Source organism: Pogoniulus pusillus, chromosome 26 (assembly GCF_015220805.1).
Source record: "Pogoniulus pusillus isolate bPogPus1 chromosome 26, bPogPus1.pri, whole genome shotgun sequence".
Lineage (NCBI taxonomy): Eukaryota > Metazoa > Chordata > Aves > Piciformes > Lybiidae > Pogoniulus > Pogoniulus pusillus.
The window spans coordinates 11,770,617-11,792,837 of record NC_087289.1 but is presented as its reverse complement, the minus strand read 5'-3'; the positions used below and the strand labels follow the sequence as shown (position 1 = coordinate 11,792,837).

At 43.4% G+C, this 22,221-nt stretch overlaps 1 protein-coding gene across 1 annotated transcript; it reads left to right on the top strand.

Moving 5' to 3' along the window:
- The first annotated feature begins 3,828 nt into the window (after nucleotides 1-3,828).
- SAMD7 (sterile alpha motif domain containing 7) lies at nucleotides 3,829-15,812 on the top strand. Its single transcript, XM_064165536.1, has 8 exons — nucleotides 3,829-3,931; nucleotides 4,930-5,056; nucleotides 5,198-5,334; nucleotides 7,784-7,862; nucleotides 10,439-11,118; nucleotides 13,191-13,312; nucleotides 14,531-14,641; nucleotides 15,540-15,812. The coding sequence occupies exons 1-8, from the start codon at nucleotides 3,829-3,831 to the stop codon at nucleotides 15,810-15,812; spliced, it is 1,632 nt and encodes a 543-aa protein (XP_064021606.1).
- Nucleotides 15,813-22,221: the final 6,409 nt, after the last annotated feature.

Sequence of the window (22,221 nt, the reverse complement as noted above, 5' to 3'; positions counted from 1 at the left end):
CCTGCTTCAGCTACGAAAGGAGGCTAGGCAGGAGGCTGCCTGGCAACTCTAACACATTTCACATTCAACACAAATTCCAGGCTTTCCCTTTGGGAAAGTATCACCATAGTGGTAGTGGTGCTACTGGTTTCTAACGAATTACTGCTGCTTGGTTGCTGACAGATGTCTGTCAGGACTGGCAGAGGAAATGAGATCCCATATGAAGGTACTAGATTTGGGTCAGAATAGGTGGGTCATTTCTAACCAGGTTTTCCATGATTCTACACTTTAAAGTTGTAACTAAGCAATTATAAACACAGGTGTGATTTTAGGGGTGAGGGGTGTTACTGCAACAGGCAAAGTGTAGAAGATCTGAGTAGGTCTAATAAAGTTAAATGTCTCCTACTTGTATGTTTTTTTCCCTACATGGGGACACCTTCCCCTGAATAAAGTACATTCACAACTTTGGTTGAAACAGGGAGCTGAAGCACTCTGGTAGTTCCTAAACCCAAAAAATGGTACATATTGTCAGTCACCCAGCAGAAACAACTTTGTCAGTGTTAATAACAGCATTTAAATTTGGCTCAGTTGTTATTTTTTTGTTAGGTTGTTTTGGGTTTTTTTACTAAAATAAAAGTTAAAACTCCCTAGTTTTTCCATTTTGTTTATCTGTAGCTCCTCTGGTTGCTTTGCACCTTCATGTTCTCTGTTCTTTTTGCACAAGGCAAAGTCCAGGCTGTAAATAAGTTGAGGTTAGGTTTAAAATTGCAGTGTTGTTTTCCAGAGTATTTAATACACGGCTACTCACCCGTGAAAGAAACCACGTAAATGGCTCATGGAGACCAATATGGCCTAGCAAATACCTTCGTCCCAGTTGCCATCTATTTTTTGAGCTGCTGTAAAGTTTAGTTCAGCACTAAATCGCTTTAGTACTGAGCTTTAAAATGCTTTAGCGGCTCAGAAGCACTTTGGCAGCTCAAATGCTCTTCATGAAGCACCCAGGACCCTAAACCGCTTTAAGTCTAAAGTATTCAAAAAAATAAAAAAAGGCAAGAAAGGGGAAAAAAAAAGGCAAAGGGAAACATGGCCAGCAGCACATGTTCATATACACGGCAGGAACAAAGCACACGGTGCTGTTCTTAGATTTGGCAGGCTCATCTTCTTCCAGGAATACCTGAGTCCTGGCCAGGACAGATTGTAGCATTTACAACATCTACAAACGTAAACAAGTTTTTGTTTTGAGGACACATCGGTGGTGTAGTCTCAGCATAGTTTCTGTTCTCATCCTGAGTGGCTGAAATTACTAATCAGTCTAGCTTTCAGAAAACTCATCTCAAGGCTGAGACCAAATGTCTTCACCATATCAAGTAAAGTAAATTCCTGAAGCGCAATGCCAAGCAGAAATCCAGGCTGAATGGCTGGAGGGCAGCCTGGAGGCAAAGGGCCTGGGGGTCTAGGTTGATGAAAAGCTCAACATGAGCTGGCAGTGTGAGTGCAGCCCAGACAGCAACCGTGTGCTGGGCTTTAACAAGAGCAGTGTAGCCAGCAGAGCAAGGGAAGGGATTCTGCCCCTTTACTCTGCTCTCCTGAGACCCCCACTTGGAGTACTGTGTGCAGTTCTGGAGCCCCCAACACAAGAAAGACATTGAACTGTTGGAGTGAGTCCAGAGGAATCCGTGAAGATGCTCCGAGGGCTGCAGCAGCTCTGCTCTGAGGACAGGCTACAAGAGTTGGGGCTCTTCAGCCTGGAGAAGTAAAGGCTTCAAGAAGCCTTTGTAGTAGCCTTCCAGTATCTGAAGGGGGCCTACAGAAGGGCCGGAGAGGGACTACTGATGAGGTCTTGTAGTAACTGGATGAGGGGTAATGGGGTTTAAATTGTCAGGGCTGGAAGGGACATCAAGTATCCAAACCCCCTGCCATGGGCAGGGACACCTCACACTAGATAGGTTGTTTATCCAGCCTGGTCTCAAAAACTTACAGGGATGAGGCTTCTACCACCTCTCTGGACAATCTGTTCCAGTGTCTCACCATCCTTGTTTTGGAGAAGGACTGGTCATGAAAAAGGGAATTTTGGTTGTTCCCACCTACTCTTGCTAAGGAATTTCGGTATCCTAGGTGGCTGGTGACAGGTAAACAAACCACTTGGCAATTGGATCTGTCTCGTACTCATAACAATGCTAGCATCTCCAGTTTGATCTCACCACTTCTTGTACAACAGTGGTCGCGTATACTTTAACTGGTCCCACAGCTGAATCCCTTCATGCCAACACCACTAATCACAGGCAGTGACTTTGAAAGGCCAGGAGCAAAGGCACCATAGTAAGAAAATTGAAAAATTATTTTGTCCTGCAAAGTAAGTTTGGCATAAATGTGAAAATATATGAGAAAGATGAGAAAGAGGTAGCCAAAGCTCTCAGAGAAGGGTGGCATTTTCATGCAATAGCACCATCACAGTGTGCTGAAGGCAAACTGGCAAGGAAATCATAAAAACTCAAATCATGCAAAGCTCTGGATTTGTGCTTTGGCGGTCTCGTCTTTGTAGAGTGATTAACATGAATTCAGAGTTGTCAGCACTCAGCTGAAAAGGGAGGTAAGGGAATGTTAGTGATGCTTTCCCTGCCATGGGGTTCGCATCCCAAACCAGACTCAGAGAAGACTAGGGGAGAGCACGCTCAGTCCTCTCTCAGATCTTGTTTCTCCATGATTCCTATTCTATGGCTTCCACGGAAAGGTTCAAAAAGGCAACGATTCACTTGAGCTCTCTTTGGCTTTGGTAGATTTGTTGTGCTTCTCCCTTTGCATTGCTAAGGCATCCCTCATTGTTATGCATACCAAATGCTGGGTGAATTCACGGAGCTGTAACTATAGGAGGAGAACATTTAAGCACTACATCTTACATCTTTCAGAAGAGAGAAAGAATCCATTTCATTAGAGCTAATGGGGTAGAATATTCAACTCATTAATCTTAACTTACTTTAAAAAAAAAAGATGTTGTGCAAATCTGTTTTGAAATTCATATGCAGATGCTCCTCCTGCCTTTAGAGCTAGCCTGTTCCCTCTGCCAACCCTTAAACGTAAAGCCTCCTACACAGGACAGCTTTTAAAGCATTCCCCTGGTATCAGGATAATTTGTAATCTAGTCACCTGCTTCTTTGGACAGACTGAGAAATGCTGATGCAATCCACCTCAATGACAGGACAGCTGTTCAGCTGTACATTGGTAGTGGTTTACTTTTTGGTTTAGATTTCTACTTTTCACCTGGCTTTATTTACCTGTATATACATGGACAATTAATCTGAGCCTTACTGCTTTTATCACTGTTTTCCTCACTGCAAAGCATGTTCTTGTACCTATTTTACTTTATTTGGCTGTTTAAGAGGCTGATGTCATTTGGAACAGCCTATTTCTACCATTTCTTTCCATCTGTTTCACTTAGTTTACAGTAGACAGGACTCCAAACTAATAGAATTCCCAAATAAAGCTGCCTGCCCAAGTATGAGCCCATAATTGTTCTCAGGGCTGCAGGCAAAAGACTTTGGCTTAATTACATCCAGCAGCTGGTGTTTCCCAACATCCTGATTTTCCAAGACCCAAGGACACTAAACAACTCACTATAAACAAGGGCAACATTTGCATTATCCTGAAACCTGAAAGTTTTTATGTGGTAACCAATGCAATCCACAAGCACTGAAGGGTAGGGCTGTGACAGACAGAGGGACCACTTGCTTATCTGATAAGTAACTCGTGTAACCTGCTCTGTTTCTTACATTGCTGAGTGTCTTATTCTGTCCTTTGGGTCTGCTGCTTCGGTTCTTTACCACAGACAAGTTGTTGCTGTCTCCTTGTAGCATGACCCCACGAGATCACATGAGAAAAATGTCTATCCTGGGGGAACAAGGAACACTAGAAGAAAAGCATTTGTACCGCTTAGCAAGTGGCATGACAGCAGGAGGTAAGCAGGAAGAAATCCAACTGCACATTTGTTTGTAGGACTGCTAATGTCTGCACAACATACAAGAAACAGTCACCAGCAGGTTTAATGTCTTCAGATTTCCCTTTGGAGTAACTGGAGGAACATTTCTCTTATGGTAATTAAAAGTTAACACAGCTGAGTCTTGGCACGCAGAATTCGATTAAGAGATTTGCAGATTCATGGATTTACAGAATGATTTGGGTTGAAAGGGACCTTAAAGATCATCTAGTTCCAACTCCCCTGGCATTAGCAGAGACACCTTCCCCTACACCAGGTTGCTTAAGGCCTCATCCACCCTGGCCTTGAACACCTCCAAGGAGGGGACATCCATGACGTCCCTGGGCAGCCTGTTCCCGTGTCTCACCACTCCTACTGTAACGAATTTCCTCCTAATACCCAGTCTATATCTGCCTTCCTCAAGCTTCAAGCATCTGGAAGAAGAGGCAAGATTGCACAGCAACAAAAGCCATAGGTGGACATTGTAATGTTCTGGCTCACCACTGCAGGCTCTTCTTTCTAGAGCTGCTGTCTCATAACAAGGCAGGTTCCAGCTAATAAAGTTTATTTCTAAAAATAAAACTCTTAGAAATGAAAACTCTCTGAAGCAGAGAACTTAACATTCACAGCTATTCTCTTCTGTTCCATAGTGCTATACAAATTACTGTTGATTGTAAATTGTCCTTTTGCACCCTTGACTGTGCTCATCCTGTTTAGTTTTACTGCAGCTTGATTGTATAAATCTACATTATTATGTAAACAAAGTGGTCAAGGTGGCAGTGAACACCTTTGTAGTTGTTGCTACTAAAGCAGGAAAAAAAAAGAAGTGTGGTTTGCTAACACATTAAAATGCTGGCACTTGTGGGGGGAGGTGGGGCATCAAAAAAGGACACTGTTTTTTCCTGGTAAAGTTGCACTGCAGACAGAATCGCTTCCCGGTTCGCCACACTGACAACAGAACCGTGTGTGCTTTGTGTCAGAACTGCGGCAGCGGCAAGAGATGCTAATGAGGAATCAGTTGATGGCAGTGAACCCGCAGCTGATGAGTGCAAGCCAGCAGAGAATGCAGGCCATTCCCTCCCAGTTTGAGCCTCGACTGGTGGACAGGTATTTTGCTCCGTTTCTCTCTTATAACACTGTAGTTAAAGAATAACTGAGCATGTGCTGCAACTGAGCATATAAAGATATTAGATTACTCTTAATTAAATAATGACCTTTGCATGTCTCAATGTATTTTTGTCCTCTCAGGGATCTGTTACCCTCAGCTGAAATGATGGCATCAGCTGACCCAAGACAAATCCACATCACATCCCACCTGGGGCCCACGGTCCCACCACACGCAAACATGCCAAACATCCTTTCCAACCGTGTGTACCCAGGCGCAGGTAAGCCAGCCTTATGAGAAGTGAGGGCGTGTGAAGGAGAAAGCCAACAGCACCTACTCGTGTTCCAGAGGTTTATCAGCAGTAACCCTTTATTTTCCCTGGAAAAACAGCCTCACTAAGAGCAGGCAGTCTGCCTGACAGAGATTCAAAACTGGGCCAGTTTAAGTCTAAAGAGCCTTTTGTTAAAGACACTGTTTTCAAAACAATCTGCATGTTTCTATTCTCTCTCTTTTTGTATTTTCCAAGCATTTTCACACCTAACAGAAGACTGTAGCTAAACAAATGAGTCACTTTGCTACATTTAACTCTTGCTCATATCTGAGCACTGGCTGTTTCAAGGTTGCTTTACCAGTGGCATTCTTTAATCGTTGTACCACACACCGTTTTACTCAGGTAGAACTACAAATCCTTTTAATCCAGGCTCAGAATTACAGGGCAGAGCTCTAAGGAAAAGGCTGGATTTCACAGCGTGGCCACACAACTGTGGCACACACGTCAAGCTGCTCAGAAATTACACAGCAGTCTAGACAAAGAGGTCACAGCTTCAAGTTCTTTCTTGGAGGTATGTGAATGAATTCTCAATGCCACATGTCTCCAAACAGGAGACACCTCTCTTCAACGGGAAAGAGGTTCTTTGCCGAGGAAATTGCAGGGCTAGTTGGCAGGCCTTTAAACGGGATGTGAAGGGGGAGGGGGATAAAGTCATCAGGCTTCCATGTGGCAAGGTGTGGGAGGACACACCAGTGTGGGACCAATGGGTGTCTTGGGTTCAAATGTAAGTTCCCAGAGACTCTTATAAATTTGGTAGACCCAATGACAATTTATAGAATTTATAGAGCGCCCTCCCCTCTTCCCCCTCCTTTCCCCAAAAGACAGGGAGAGAGATAAAGGTAGGGACACCCAGATAAATCAATCTCACTCGATTTGGAAGTTAAAAAGGAAAAGTTTAACATTAACTTAGAAAAAGGGATTGGAGGTAGGGGAGTTTACAAAGGATAAGGAAGGGAAAACAACAAAATACAAACAGGGATGGATACAACCCGAGTGTGTGATGGTGTCTCTGCCTCGTGGCTGGTATGCAGTATCAGTGTGTGTGTGATCATGAACGCAGGTAAAGGAGAAAAAAAAAGGGAAGAGACAGGAAACTCCTGTCTCTTTTATACCGCAGGAAGTGGGGGGAGTGGGCTAACCATCACCTGGAGTGTGGCCCACCCCTGAGGAGGGGCCAAGACCCCTAGGGTCAGGTTCAGGGTCACTCCCCCAGGAGTGTTAACCCTATACAATGGGGGACTAGTAAGGGCTCTCAACCTGCTCCCCAGAAGCATGCTGGGGACAAAATAATGCAGTCAAATTCTTGCAGAGACAAGCCAGATCCCCTTCAGGTAGTAGCTGCCAGCAGGAAAACATCATGTGGTAGTGAAGACATGAGGTAGAGATAGGTTGACAGCTACGGAGATGCCTGAGCATGAACAAGTGGGATCTGACTCTAGGGTTGGGTACAGACTGAGAGAAGAGTTCCCAAAGATCAGGGTAAGGGAAAGTCAGTCAGCAAGTCAGCTCCAATAAAGGCACAACTGAAATAAGAATTGCAAATATGTGCAAGTCTACAGGGTTATGATGTCATTGGCATCACTCAGACATGGTGGGATGGAGCTTGGGGATAGATGGCTATGGACTCTTCAGGAGGGACAGGCAGGGGACAAGGGGAGGGGCGGCGTGGCCCTTTACATCAATGATAAATGAGAGTCCATTGAGCTCCACTTAAGGGTGTGCAACTGAGAAACACAGAGCTGACGGGTACAGGTTAAAGGGACAGCAGGGGAAGGTGGCATCATAGTAGGAGTCTGCTACAGCCCTCCTGATGAGGAGGTGTGCCCAGAGAGGTGTCAGTGCCTATGGCAGGGGGCTGGAACTGTGAGGTCCCTTCCAACCTAAGCCATTCTATGATTCTGTGATTTATCATTAAGAGTTTCTGCCTTCAGCTTCTCCCCTCCCCAAAGTGGATCTCAAATAAGAAACTCCCTCAAGAGGAAATGCCATTTAAAATGACATGGCATCTAGGCTGAAAACAGTTTTGAAGGAGCAGGTTTGCTTTGTCTAGATGCCATGTAGTATTATTTTCTGAGCAGCTGTGTGCACTTCAAAGACATGTAACCAAGTAAACCCATGCTGCTGTGTCTCTCCTTTGTGGAGAATGGCAGATATACCTAACTGCAGATGTGATCCTGCAAGCACCAGTGCTGAACCTCATATTTCTGCTCCACATTCTCACCAAAGCACAAACACAAACAGGATATAACTTGAAGTTATATCAGCCTCCTAGTGAAGCATGTTCAAACCTTAAAAAGCTTTTTAACATGTCTCTGCATAACTTGGGAGGTTATGCATTTGCCTGAGGAAACTATTTTACAGCTGGCTTTATTTTTTTTTTCCTTCCCCTCCCTTTAAGGATATAGTTTTCTGCAACCAGAATCCATGGAAGCTGTGGCCAGAAGACAAGAACTGGTTCAAAAGCAAAATATTGCCAGGTAATCAACAGCAAGCTTTGTTCCAAGGGCATGCCAGGCTTAGGGCAGCAAAGGCAGCTGGAAATTATTAAGACACAGACCTTTGGTCAGGGTTTTATTTACAGTGATCCAGATGCTTTCTTAAATCACCCAGAGAAGTGAAGCACCGTTGCCTATTTCTTAAGGTATGAAGCTACTGAATTTTCTGCTTGCCCCTACTCTGCTTTTTAGCCTTACAATGATACAAGAAAAAGAAGTAACTCCCTCATCTTGGTTAAAGAAAAAAACAAGCTAGAAACTTCAGCCCCAGCCCTCGAATTCAGGATCCAAACACCCTGAAGTTACCATAAGTCAGAAAAATTCAAACCCCACAGCTGTGTACTATCACACACAACATTGTAAACCTCTAAAGCTAGGCCCTTGGGATGAATAGCTACATCTCCACCCTGCCAGGGTGGACCACTTTCCTAGTTTAACCAAGTAGTCTGACTGCCAGGGTTACTATAGAGTCCAGTTTCAGTGTAAACAGCTAATTAAGTAACTGCTAGTGCATTCCCTCACAGCCACACCATTTCCATAGAAGATCTCCAAACCTCAGCCACTCCTGCACTGGGTTTCAGCACAGTACTGAGTGGCAGCACTCCTCACAGAAAAAGTGAGAGCAAAGAACAGATAAATTCTGAGCAGGCATCTCGAGAGAAGAGAATTACAACTGAACTGTTTCGAGCTCTTTAGTCAGCAAAAGTCTGATTACTGAACTCCTCCAAGCACAAGACTTGCATCATCAGTGTATTTCACAGAACAAATTAAATGGGGGCAGGGGGAAAGTGAGAAAAACAAGGAAAGCCATGAGTTAACCTTTTACACCAGGTGCTGGCAAACAATCTCCTGTGTTTGCTGCAGCTGTGCTGCTGGGCACTTGGGCCCAAATCCTTGTTCTCCAAGGGATTCTGCCTCACACCAAAGCTTAGTGATCCCTGGGAACAGACAATCTTATCTGGAGTAGTCAGGAAAGTAACACTCTCTGCTTCACCTCAAGAGCTGTGTGTGAGCAATGACAATTGGGCAAGATGTACAAGGACACAATACATAGACAAAACACTTTCACTGGCTCTCTGAAAGCAGCACATTAATAACTTGAGGTTGCTGCACAGAAAAAGCTCTGAAAGCTGTGTTATGTAATTCCTCTCCCCACCACCCCAACAACCAGATGAATAGATACCTCTTCCCAGATTATTTTCTTCAGCAATCTCACATTAATGAGATGTCTCTTCAAAATCAGACTCACTGACCTGTTATCCTTATGGCAGATCTTTATGTTCTTTAAAGATATGGCTGCCCTCACAAACCCTTTTCCAAGTAATAATGTAGAAGTCTCAGTGAAAGCTCCTGCAAGCAAGAAAGGCAGGATGAGCCATTTCTGGTTTGGATTTGGCAGACTGGCTCACTTCTCCCACCTACCAGCTCTAGCTGAAGCTGTGGAGCTCTAGGAGCTCTAGTTTTCTCTATGTTTATTAGCTTGGCTCCAGAGAAAGCTAATCACAGTGCAGGCTGGTAGAATGCAGGCAAACCCTACTCCTTGTACTCTCCATATCTCACTGCTAAGCCCTCCTGCCTGATATGCCAGGGGCTGGAAGCTGGCACAGCCTTTGGAGCACTGGTTTTACCCACCAAGAGTAAGATCAATTTAATACTTACCACCAGGATCTTACCCTTTCACACTCTTAGAGCCATGCTAAGGTACCAAGCACTATGGATGTTGCTCAAGAGATATACTCACATTATCTTACCCTCAATGCATAGGTTCCATACACAATATAATTCCAGTTCTTTATCACATACAGTATCCCTGCTGTTCCCAGTGCTCAGTATAATTTACTGATGGGCAAGGTAAATCACTGATTTTGTTTAGTCTCTGACCTTTATAACCTTGGAGACAACTTTCCAAATCCCAAGGGAGTGTAATCACTGCAAGAATGCCTGGACTGCCAACACAAATAACATGTTTTTGTCTGAAATACTGTCCAGAGGCATCACATGGAAGAAATATTTTCTCTTCTCTATAGTTTACTGTATGTACCTGGCATCACATTAAATACAGCCAGGTTTGCATTCCATCTATGTGGCCAGGTGAGAGTTGGTCTCTTCTGCCAGGCAAGCAGCAACAGAACAAGGGACACAGTCTCAAGTTATGCCAGGGGAGGTCTAGGCTGGATGTTAGGAGGAAGTTGTTGGCAGAGAGAGTGATTGGCATTGGAATGGGCTGCCCAGGGAGGTGGTGGAGTCACCATCTCTGGGGGTGGTCAATAAAAGACTGTATGGGGCACTTAGTGCCATGGTCTAGTTGATTGGCTAGGGCTGGGGGATAGGTTGGACTGGATGATCTTGGAGGTCTCTTCCAACCTGGCTGATTCTATGATTCTATGATTCATCTGAAATTTGTGACCTCTCACTGAGCAATAGAGGGGAAAGCGAAAAGCAGCATTCTTACCTACTCAATTATCTGAATTTTAATCTACTGCTGGGAAAAAAGAAAGAAAAAAAGAGGCAATGAAGGAAGTGAGAGGCCCTAACTGCTTTTTGTCTGTGTCTCTTAGAATGGAAATGGAGATGAGTGCTATTTTTCAGCAAAAAGAAATGGAGAAAGCTCATCGGAAAGGGCTGCTGGGCCTCGAGGCACCTTTCCTTTATCATGGGATGCCAGCCAGCCCCCTTACTTTCCGTGGCAGGCACAGGCTCCCTGAAGGCCACCTTCCCAGTGACTTGTACGTGCATCGGACCACCCTTGATGAAATTCATGGCAACACCATGCTCATGGCAACCAGCCCATACCCTCCAGTCAGCACTCTGCAAAGAGAGAGGGGACGGCGACCAGGGAGAAGAGCTGGAAATCACAAACCCACAGACTGTAGTGCTAATGGCACAAAGAACCCAGCTGATGACAAAACCACAGACCCTGCAGCAGCTGCAGCAGATGATGAGAAAGAAGACAAGAAAGAAACAGAGGTGGAGTCAACAAACAAACATGAACAAAGCAAAAACCAGACTGAACCATCTGCAGTTGCCAAAAACTGTAAAGAGTTTGAACAAGGCTTGAGAAAAAACTGTGCTACTCATGAAATCTCTACTGAAACCAACAGCTGCAGCAACACAAATGAGAAGGAATCTAATAGCTCCTGTGCTGCTTTTGATGACAAGTACATGTACCCTCCTGCAATCCCATTCTCAGCATTACCATATGGATTTCCAGTACCCAACAACCCATTGCTACCTGCAGGTTTGTCAAGCTTCCAGATTACAGTTAATGGCATGTCCAAAGTGTTCAATTTTTACTGACTTACTCTCTTAATTCTTCCCTCCATTTTAAGTTGTTTTTTTTTTTTCATGATAGAAGCAGGGCAACTAAATGTAAAATTCATGTGATGCAGACAGTAATAACGTGACCAATCCAACCAAAGAGTGGTTTTCTCTACCTGCAAACTGCACTGCTTGCTTGTGTAAGGGAGGTTTCAGCACCTTAGGTAGCAGTTCTGGGCCCCTCAATTCAAGAGAGATGTTGAGGTGCTGGAAGGTGTCCAGAGAAGGGCGACAAAGCTGGTAAAAGGCCTGGAACACAAACCCTATGAGGAGAGGCTGAGGCAGCTGGAGTTGTTTAGCCTGGAGGAGGCTCAGGGCAGACCTCATTGCTGTCTACAACTACCTGAAGGGACATTGTAGCTAGGTGGGGGTTGGTCTCTTCTCCCAGGCAACCAGCAACAGAACAAGGGGACACAGTCTCAAGTTGTGCTGGGGAAAGTATAGGCTGGATATTAGGAGGAAGTTCTTCACAGAGAGAGTGATTGGCATTGGAATGGGCTGCCCGGGGAGGTGGTGGAGGCACCGTCCCTGGAAGTGCTCAAGAAAAGCCTGTCTGAGGCACTTAGTGCCATGGTCTAGTTGACTGGCTAGGGCTGGGGGATAGGTCATAGAATCATAGAATCATAGAATCAACCAGGTTGGAAGAGACCTCCAAGATCATCCAGTCCAACCTATCACCCAGCCCTAGCCAGTCAACTGGTCGGACTGGATGATCTTGGACGTCTCTTCCAACCTGGTTGATTCTATTCTATTCTATGAATCAGTGTTTTACCTGAGAGGATAAAGCAATTTCACAGCAAAAAGTCACAAAGCAGACTCCTAACTGTCCTAATGATCATGTGTTAAACTGCTGTAGGATGTCATCCTGCATTTGTATCAATATCTAGGGACAACACAATTGTCACCCCTAAGTTGTCAACTTAGCAGCACTTTGAGGCTCTCCACAATTCTGTTCAACATGCTTCATTCTCTCCTCTCTTGGTTGTTGTGGGTGGGAAATGTGACAACACACAATCTACTGATCAATCCTTGTGTCTGTCAAACAAGACAAGACATCCCTTAAATGCTGCACTCATTTAGGAGCAGACTTATCCCTGAGATACAGGTCCCTCCAGCCAACATGCAAGAATCACTGTTCCTGAAGCTTTGCAGTTCTTGTTAAAGGCACCAAACCTAGTGGATGAGCCCTGCAAAACTTTCCATTACCTGAAATGAGAACAGGCTGGATCACCTACCAAAGACACACTGTATCACTAATACATACAGAATCACAGAAACATGGCATCATTTAGGATGGGAGAGACTTTTAAGACCACCGAGTCCAACTGTTAACCCACAATGGCAGGTCCACCTCTAAACCATGTCACTAAAATGCACATTAAGTGGGTGTGGTGCTTAGGGATGTGTTTTAGCTGTAGTAGCTTAGCAGTAGTGGTAGTATTCTGAGCTACAGGCAAGCAGTTGGACTTGATGATCTCAAAGATCTCTTCCAACCTCAACAGTTCCATGATTTATGATTCTAAGGATGCAGTTCCTGTCTGCAAAGGAATTTCAATTAAAAATAAACAAAACTGCTGAATCAAATTTTAAGGTAGCCTCTCTTCTGCCCATAACATTTCTAGATGTCCAGCTAACTCACAGTAGGCCTTATGAGCTAGCAAAGGCTTGATTCTGTTCTACTGACATATTAGTCAAGTCAAAATAACAGCAATGTTTAAGGAATCAAAAGCATTGGGTAATGCAGTGTGGTTTGTATGTGTAGTGACTGGTATGTGCAGTGCCAGCATCAAACCAAACGACCCAGAGAAAACTTTCCAGAATTAGCTGTTGAGGCTGCCTGGTGATTTTGCTGTCTAGGACTCCTGTATCTCTCTTGTGATCACACACTCTTAGCAGATTAGGTTCTGGAGAAGTGTAAAAATCCTCATGATCACAATTATTGATTTACCAGCAAAGCTCTATGAACGTAACACTTGTGTTTCCCCCTCAAAGGAGCACATGGCCTGATCCTGAATGGAGAAGACATTTCTTCTGTTGAAGACATTCGCAAGTGGACAGTTGATGACGTTTACAACTTCATTGTCAGCCTCCCAGGCTGCTCAGATTATGCCCAGGTGATTATAAACATTCATCACATTTTGTGGTATTTAGGGCCTCCAAGGCTTAAAGGTCACCAAGCAAATGTAAATGCTACAGGATAACTGCTTGGCACAGTTACAAACACAATAGTTTGCATTGTGCCTTGTCACATGAAGCCACTTGTTTCTTAAAGGGGAAGCCAGTCCATGCTCTGAGAGGTTACACAGAATCACAGAATGGTAAGGGTTGGAAGGGACCTCTGGAGATGCTGCCCAGGGAAGTGGTGGAGTCACTATCCCTGGAGGTGTTCAAAAAAAGACCGGATGAGGCACTTAGTGCCATGGTCCAGTTGACTGGACAGAGCTGGGTCATAGGTTGGACTGGATGATCTTGGAGGTCTCTTCCAACCTGGCTGATTCTATAATTCTATAATCTAGTCCAGCCTCCTTGCTAAAGCAGGGTCACCCAGAGCAGGTTGTCCAGGATCACATCCAGGTGAGTTTTGAAAGACTGCAGAGAGGGACACGCCACAACACCTCTGGACAGCCTGCTCCAGTACTCTGACACCCTCAAAGTTTTCCTTATGCTTAGGTGGAACTTCCTCTGTTCCAATTTGTGCCCATTGTCCTATCTCTGGGCACCACTGAAAAGAGTCTGCCCCTATCCTCTTAACCCACTCCCTGTAGACATTGATAAGGACCTATTTATTTATGTGGAGCTCTGCTGCAATTTGGAGTCACTGGTCATGACATATAGCAGGAGGACCAGCAGCAAAACAATAGTGTAAGAAAAGCACCTTAATTTTTTTCTCCACATTTTCAGCACATTTTTAATGCAGATTAAAGCAACTTTGCATCCTTGGATACTGGTATAACCCACCTACTCTTACAGGCATCGTGTCCTGCTCTTAAAAGCCTCGTTCCATTCGAAAAATGAAATATCAGCAGAAATGGAAGAAAAGAGGTTGAAATCTTAAACCTTAGTGAGATCAACACCATGCTTTCATTGGTAGCATGCTGCTCACTTCCTAAAATATAAAAATAACCAAGTTACAGTGAAACATTGCCAAGAACAAGTGGATAAGCCACAGGCAAATGTGCTGATACCCACACACCTGAACATGCTGTGGTTAGGAGATAAACACAGAACTAAAGTTTCCTTCTTTCACTGTCTGTGCCTCAGGATTAAACACAAAATAATAACCTGTAAAGTTCTGTTTTAGCACAGCATGATGTGTTTTATCATTTCATAAGATATTTAAAGACCATGCCATTGATGGAGAAACCCTCCCACTGCTAACAGAAGAACATCTCTTGGATACAATGGGATTAAAACTTGGACCGGCACTAAAAATCCGCTCTCAGGTATGACTACTAAGTGTGTGCCAAGATGGCAAGTCACAGAGATGTGAAAGACTCAGAAGCTAACAGGATGAAAACTTTCCACACTAAAACACTTTTTTTTCCTCATTGACAAGGTAACTCGGAGGAGAAATTACTCCAGCATAGTTTAGTTTTCCTTCCCTGTGTGATACAACAGCACACAGTGAGATACTAAGGGAAGGCAGGGGCTGATAGTTTGAGAGACACGGAGGAGTCAGGATATAACGGCACTAGAGACTAGGCTGAGGCTGGACATGGAAAAGATGTTTGATGAATTAACTCCATTTCACTCCTCTTTTCCCTTCCCAGCTGGTAAGAACTGCTCTGACACATACTTGCTTTTGCTCCAGCCTGGCTTTTAAAACTTGCCACGCAGAGGTTTCCACAGCCTTCCTAGGAATAGAGTTGTACAAGTTTCAGGGACAGACTGTCCCTCTAGGTTTAAAGTTTTCTGCTCTTAATTTGCTCCAGAGTTATCAACTCTTTCTGCTGTTGCCTGGTTCTTCTAATTTTCTTTAAATTCTTGCTCTCTTTCACTCTTCTGACATTAAAATCACCTTCCCTGCTCTTGGCTGGCAGTTTGCTTCCCCTCTGTCCCTGGATGCCACAGCACCTAGAGAGCAAGATAAGCCTCCTGTCAGGCCTGGCATACTGGGCCATTTCCCAAGCTGAGTACTGCCAAGCTCCTCCACAACAACCTAAGCCTAGAGAAACAGGAGAGGGAAAATGGGAAAACTTTCACTAACCACTGGTAACTCTGAAGTGGTTTTGGGGTCTCCTGGATGTCTTTGGCATTGCTACATGACAGTCACCTTGATGTTGAATGGCTTTAAGACTGCTTCAAGGAGCAACTGCTGCAATTGTGCTTTTGTCTTTAAAGGTGTCCCGACGTCTGGGCAACGTGTTCTACATGATGAATCTTCCTCTGTCTATGCCCCTGCCACCTGCTGCAGGCAAACCCTCGGATCAGCCCTCTGACATAGCCTCCCCTCTTCACTGCAACAGCAGTGGTGATACGCTGGGCAGTCCCTGCTCCCAGGACCCAGAAACCTCCAAAGCAGTGGAACAGATCGTTTCTGAAGGCAGGGAAAATCCATGTGATGCAGCTGGATCTCAGGCTGACTTCCAGATGATGACTTTCCAGAAAAGCTGAACTAAGTCTGGGAGGTAACATGGTTTTAATAACACAGGAACTTCTAGTTACAAAGTGTTTGAGAAGATAGCCTCAGCTTAAAACCTCTGTGTGACTGGCACTGAGCAAACCAAGCTGCAAAGGCAGCATGATGAGAAACATGAGATCTGAAAGGCATTACCAAAACGCAGCTACATCCTAGTGCAATTACTTTCAAGTGCAATTCACTGAAAGAATACTAGTACAGTTAGCAGGTAAATTTAATTCTACACCAAAGTCCAGTGTCATCACTGAAATCCTTCAGAGACACAGAATCATAGAATCAGTCAGGGTGCTCTCTTTTAACAGTGCAGTGCTCTGTCTTAATAGTGTGCTTCCACTGAGGAACTACATAGAACAGCTTCCACCCATGGCTGATTTCTACCTCTGTTGAACAAAATCTATGCAGAAAATGGATATGGAATTTATTGGGAGTGTATGGAATTGCCTGCAGAGAAATACATCCTACACTCGGCATTTTAAGCCCATTGCTGTTGGAGAATTGATCCTTTCTAAGTGCCTGGGAAGGGTGTGGAGGATAAAGAGGAGACACGCAGATGAATCCCTGGACATGTAAATCCTCTGCATAACAGCAATTTTCCTTATTCTGAGGCACTTCTTATCAATGAGGCTTGAATTTGCTTTGCGTGTTGCACAGCTGGGCTAAGTTTAGAGGGAAGCATGAGCAGACCCTGCCATGAAGACCAGTCACTGGGACAGTAGTGTTCCTGCAGGCAGAAGGCTCAAAGGTACAGGATTCACAGAATCACAGCATCAAAGAATGCTTTAGGTTGAAAGGTAACTTTAAAGGTCATCTAGTCCACCCCCTTCCTGCAGTGAGCTCACTTGGGGAAGCCATTGGAAAGCTCTCCACTCAGTGTTCTTCATTTTGGAAGAGGCTGCAAATTTCAGCCTGAAAGCTCCCTATTCTCTGCACAGATACCATTTTCCCATCCTTCTGCTACTGATGATTCATTACTTCACATCAAACAAGAACCACACAGCAGAGGTTTTTTAGCTAGGGATAAATCCCCAGCATTTTATTGTGATTCCTGTGTGAATTCTCTTTGTTCCCTCTTTAGAGGTTTAGTCACACACTGCTCTTCCACACAAGCTTTGGAAGTCAGAATATCACAGTGCCCTCTTCCACTCTCCTCCTTGCAAGAATACTGCTCTACTTCAAAGGACACAAATTAATTTCTGTAAACTAAGGGTTGACAGACTGTGGATCTGTTGTATACTGCTACTTTAGATTGTGGCCCTAGTTTAGTTTGCGTGGCCTCAGGTACTTACAAGCCAGAAGGTGCACTGCTGTTTAGATGGTGAGTGTTTAAACGTGAGGAGAGAATTCTCCCATTTTAGATTTCCTCTTCTTTTACTTTAGCCTGAGATAAATTATTTGAGATCTTTGTTATATTTGTTCCCTAGACAATATGTGACTAGATGTTTACAACAGCAATTTAAGATGTTTGTCTCAATGTACTGTTCAAAGTTTGCAGCCTCAAGAAGGGCAAATATCTACAGTACTCCTCTTCTGAAAAAGAAAAATCGCTATGTAAGAGCCTGACAATGTCACAGCTACCAGTTGTGACAGTCTTGGGCTTTGTGCATCTATGCCTAGATACTGGAACAGGAGTACAGGATTTTAGGGCTCATTGATAAAATGCAGTAAGGCCTCACACCAAAGCATGGTGTGTTGTGCAGAAAAATACTCCAAAGCTGCATAAAGACTCTCAAGTAATGCCCTCCCAAGTGAAGTGCTGCCCTTCACATCTGTGCTCTGGTGAAAGAATGGGAGTCTTCCCCAACAGTCTGGATTTTGTCTTATCCATTATATGTGGGTGTTTTTCATATGAAGAACTTTTTACTGAATGCTCAAAAATGTTCAAAACAAATCAATATTAGAACCTGAAGCTGGAAACTTCAAATGTAAGTGCATAAGTCTATCTAAAAGAAGTACAACAGCAACATTAACCTGAGACCAGCTGTTCACTTTGTCTCAGCTAATTTCAAAAAGTATTAACCTCTTCAATAACTTCTCTACATTTTTTTCCATGATTTTCAAACTTATTAAGGCAGCTTGGAGAGTTTTCTGTTGCATTTGGTCACGTAAATGCTTACTGAATGAAACATAGGTTGTCAATGTATAAAAGTCTTGTTCTGTTTGGAATGCTTTTACCTGTTTCTTTGACATGACATCTTGGATCAGTTACACCAGGAACAAAAAAAAAAAAGGTGGACTTTTACAGTAGATTTTTAACTGTTGTGGGGTGGTTGGGTTTTTTGGTTGGTTGGTTTTTTAATGGAGGCTGTTCATATATCATGAGGGAGAAGAAAATACTTTCATATAGTAGAAATTCTTGTTAAAATAATAAATAAAAAAAAAATATCAGGGAGACATCTGAGATCTCCTTGATGTGGCTCTGGGTAGCCTGATGTAGTTTGAGGTGGTTGGACAAGATGAACTTTGAGGGTCTCTTCCAACCTGACGCAGTTTGTGAATCTGTGAATTGTCCTTAGGTTCTGAAATAATTTCTAACTTTCTTGTTTTGGTCCAGTTGCTGACCATGTTGACAATGCCACTTCTCTACATAAACACAGTGCATGAATTGGTTTTCAAAGGGTATTCTACCTCCTCATGGTATGAAATACTTAATTCACATGAGGCCTTCGAATCTCGGACACGTTTCCAGGTCAGTGAGGCCACGAGATGTCGCTGCAAAGCCACGGGAGGTTATCAACTACCCCTCCGCAGAGAAAACCATCACAATGGAAGTACGGGCGGCCTCTTAAGAGCCAGGATGTAAACAAACCGAACTTGTTTTGCTAAAGCAACTGCAAAGGAGCTTGACTTAAAATATATAAGCCAGGGAAGAAAGATTGCTATCTGGTTCTGAAAAGGGTGACTGTTTTTGTGAATCACTGAATCATAGACTGGATTCAGTTGGAAGGGAATTTAAAGATCATCTAGTTCCAATCACCCCTGTCATACACAAGGACACCTCCTACTAGACCCGATTGGTCAAGGTCCCATCCAACCTGCCTTTCAACACTTCCAGGCCTGGAACCTCCAAAATTTCTCTGGGCAACCTGTCCCAGTGCCTCACTACTCTCATGGAGAAGAATTTCTTCCTGACTCAGGCATGAACAATGCTAAAAGCACAAAAAGCTGGGATGCAATCTTTGCAGTCTGATGCTACTTCTGCAGTTAAAAAAACCCTGTGTGATCCTTTGCAAATACTGGATTTTTCCTTCCAAAATGACAAAAAGGCTGACTTCACAGCTTCCTGTACTGGAAAGGAGGAGATGTGCCAGAGCACCCAAAATGCAGTAAGGGCTGAACTGCAAACAGCTGCAGAGCAAAATAGGAAGGAAAGGGATTTACCTCAACAGATATCACTGATTCTTTTTCTAAGGAAATACCACTGGTAATGAATGTTTTCTTTCCTACAAACACTCCAAGGAGAAGGAAAAAATAAAAAAGAGAAAAAGTAAAAATTAAAACAAGACATGGAATCAGGAGACAGACTCATACTTTCAGATTTTGAAGTGTTTTCAGGAATTATGTTTATATGTAAACATTGAGGCCTTACTGACTATTAGTAGCTGCTTGTTCTGTTTTGACTTTTAGTGCTTATTCCAGTTGCAAAGGGCTGTAGCTAACAATCACAAGGAGCTAGGGAAAGCTGTCAGAATGTGCAACTTTCTGGTACTTATGCCACCACTGCATTCATCTTCTCTGCTATGCCACCAAAATCACAATAGGATGCAGATGATGTACTTTAATAAATGTGGCATCATTAAAATGCTCCATTAAACATCTGTTGCTGTATTAGTCTCTGACAGTGATGCAGCTAATGATGAAAACCAGGTTCCAGAGGAGGCCCATTAGATGATCAGAGGAGTGGAGCACCTCTGCTGTGAAGAAGACAGGCTGAAAGAGTTGGGGTTGTTCATCCTGGAGATCGTTCTAGGGAGGCTTTCCAGTTTCTGAAGGGAGCTGGAGAGGGACTTTACACAAAAGTATGGAGTGAGAGGACAAGGGGTAATGGCTTCAAAATGGAAGCTGCATTAGACATCAGCAAGAAATTCTGCCAGATGCAGGTGATGAAGCACTGGAACAGGTTGCTCAGAGAAGAAATTGCTTTTCCTTCCTACCACAGCCTGTATTTCTGACCTCATGATTGCTGCACATGAAGATGACGTGGAATGCATATTCATACAGACCTAAGCAGACAATCCTCTGCTCAATTCCCCAGGTTAAAAAAATCTCTTTAAAATGCTATGAATATACATGAGTCAGGCAGAATCCCCACCTGGTCCAAGTCAGGCAGTAATTTTAATCAAGCATAGGAAAACAAGAACAGGCAGATGGGTCTGCAAAGCAATGGCATTTCAAACCAACTCATAGCCATGCCACCAGCTACTTCATAAAACTTAGTATTCTAAGACCTTGTACAATTGTGAATCTTCTACAGGATAGTTTTCAGAATGTTAATTTGTTCTTTGAGAAAAAGAATCACCCCCAGTTTAAAAAAAATACCTCTATTTGTTAAACTAAGTAGAAACTCCTCATATTTCAAACCTTCCAAAAGCACTAATACAATGTTGATTGGTTGTGTAGTGTTCTGAGTTGCTATCAACATCAGCATCAGCTCTTGTTTTGGTACTTTGCTCTGATAATGGCATAATAAATGTTCTAGCTAAGCTCTTTATTATTCACTGGAAAATAACAAGTCAGCTCTGTGAGGCTGGTTGTTCATCAGGGTTCTGCTCCCTGTGACGCTTGCTTTTGATCAAGCCCTTCATGGTACAGTAAATAGCATGAATGGCAACTTCAGGATAATAAGAATATACATTACAGTGAAAGAAAACTTAGCTCTCCATCTCATTTCTTTAGGATCTGAGGGTTTTTGAAGGTGATGTTGGGGGTTGGTTTCTGCCTTTGTAGTTGCAAAACTCTTCCTTTGGGAAGGCTTTCCTCCTACTATCACCTATATTGAGGCTAAAAGAATTATTCCGTTGCCTTGGTCTTTACATGATCCTTTTCTTTGTGCCATTGCCAAGTTTACCTACTTCTCTATTCTTCCTGACAGACATTAGTTCTGCCACTACCCACATGTTCTTGCACCAACAATTTCCCTGTTGGTGAGGATGCCAAGTCTTCTACCTAGACTGCAGGAAAAAGGAACCTATTGTCCATGTCATATAGAGAAAGATACAGTACTTTTTCCTACAGTACAGCGAAGACATTAATAGACCTTTTTTGGTTTATCAAAATTTAAAACAACCAATATGTGGCATCTGCCTGGGTGAACTACTGAAATAAAAATCAATCAAACAAAACAGCAAGCAGCAAAAATACTGCTGACCAAGGGGAGAAAAGAACTCACCAAGCCAAACTGGTTTGCACGTCTGCTGATTGCCTTTCAGTCGCAGGGTTAAACAGCTCTGCCAGAGTGCTGCTGCTCAGGATGTGATTCATGGGACTCCAGCAGTCTGCAGAGTTTGCAGTGAAAGCTGCTCTGTAAAGCAACCAGGGGCTGAAGTCTGGGTGAACCTGTTAATTGGAGAGATGTAAACACAAGAATCACGTTTTTATATAACAATTATTTTTAACTCAAACACTTGTAGTCATAACAACGAATGTATCACTTTATAAAACACTAACAGTTAGGTTTTCCTAATGCTTCCTTCCTTAAATATGACCATTCTCCTCCCCTCCTGCCACTGCCAAAAATGCAGAGATTCAAGCAAACCTCAGATGGTTCTTCAAAAAAATCAGAGAATCATACAATGGCTTGAGCTGAAGAGACCTTGAAGATCATTTAGTTCCAATTCCCTTGTCATAAGCAGAGACACTTCTTACTAGACCAGGTTGCTCAAAGCCTCATCCAGCCTGGTCTTAAGCATTTCCAGGGATGAGATGTCCACACCTTCTCTGAGCAACCATATGTATTCATGTACTTTCCATTTAACATATTTATGTTTCCAGGTGCATCCCCACTGATCCCAGCATGGTCTGCTGGACTAGGAGATTGACAGTGATTTTTAGGAACAGCTACATGCTGCTCCACATCACGGGAGACATGTCCTTACTAAGGTTCACCAGTTACTGCTACCTTCTTCCAATGAACAAATGCTAGTATCTGAAACAGATGCAATTAATTACAGAAGGAGAAATTAATTCTTAGTTCTACTTTTAAAGTTATATGTGTCAAATAATTCTGAGTTGTATAGAAATTAAAAGGAATGTGTAAGGTTGGACATATTTAAGAAGTTTGCCAGTGATAGATAATTCTGGAGATCTGTTTAATGAATCTTTGTTGTTCTGCTAAATTAAAAGCTAAGTGGCTAACTAAATATTTATAAGCTTCTGAGATGGAAGTGA

Excerpts from the sequence above, each read along its gene's own strand:
- SAMD7 (XM_064165536.1), top strand. The coding sequence starts at position 3,829 with ATGACCCCACGAGATCACATGAGAAAAATGTCTATCCTGGGGGAACAA. Across the intron at positions 7,863-10,438 it reads CAAAAGCAAAATATTGCCAG|AATGGAAATGGAGATGAGTG; the intron begins GTAATCAACAGC and ends TGTGTCTCTTAG. Across the intron at positions 14,642-15,539 it reads CACTAAAAATCCGCTCTCAG|GTGTCCCGACGTCTGGGCAA; the intron begins GTATGACTACTA and ends TTGTCTTTAAAG.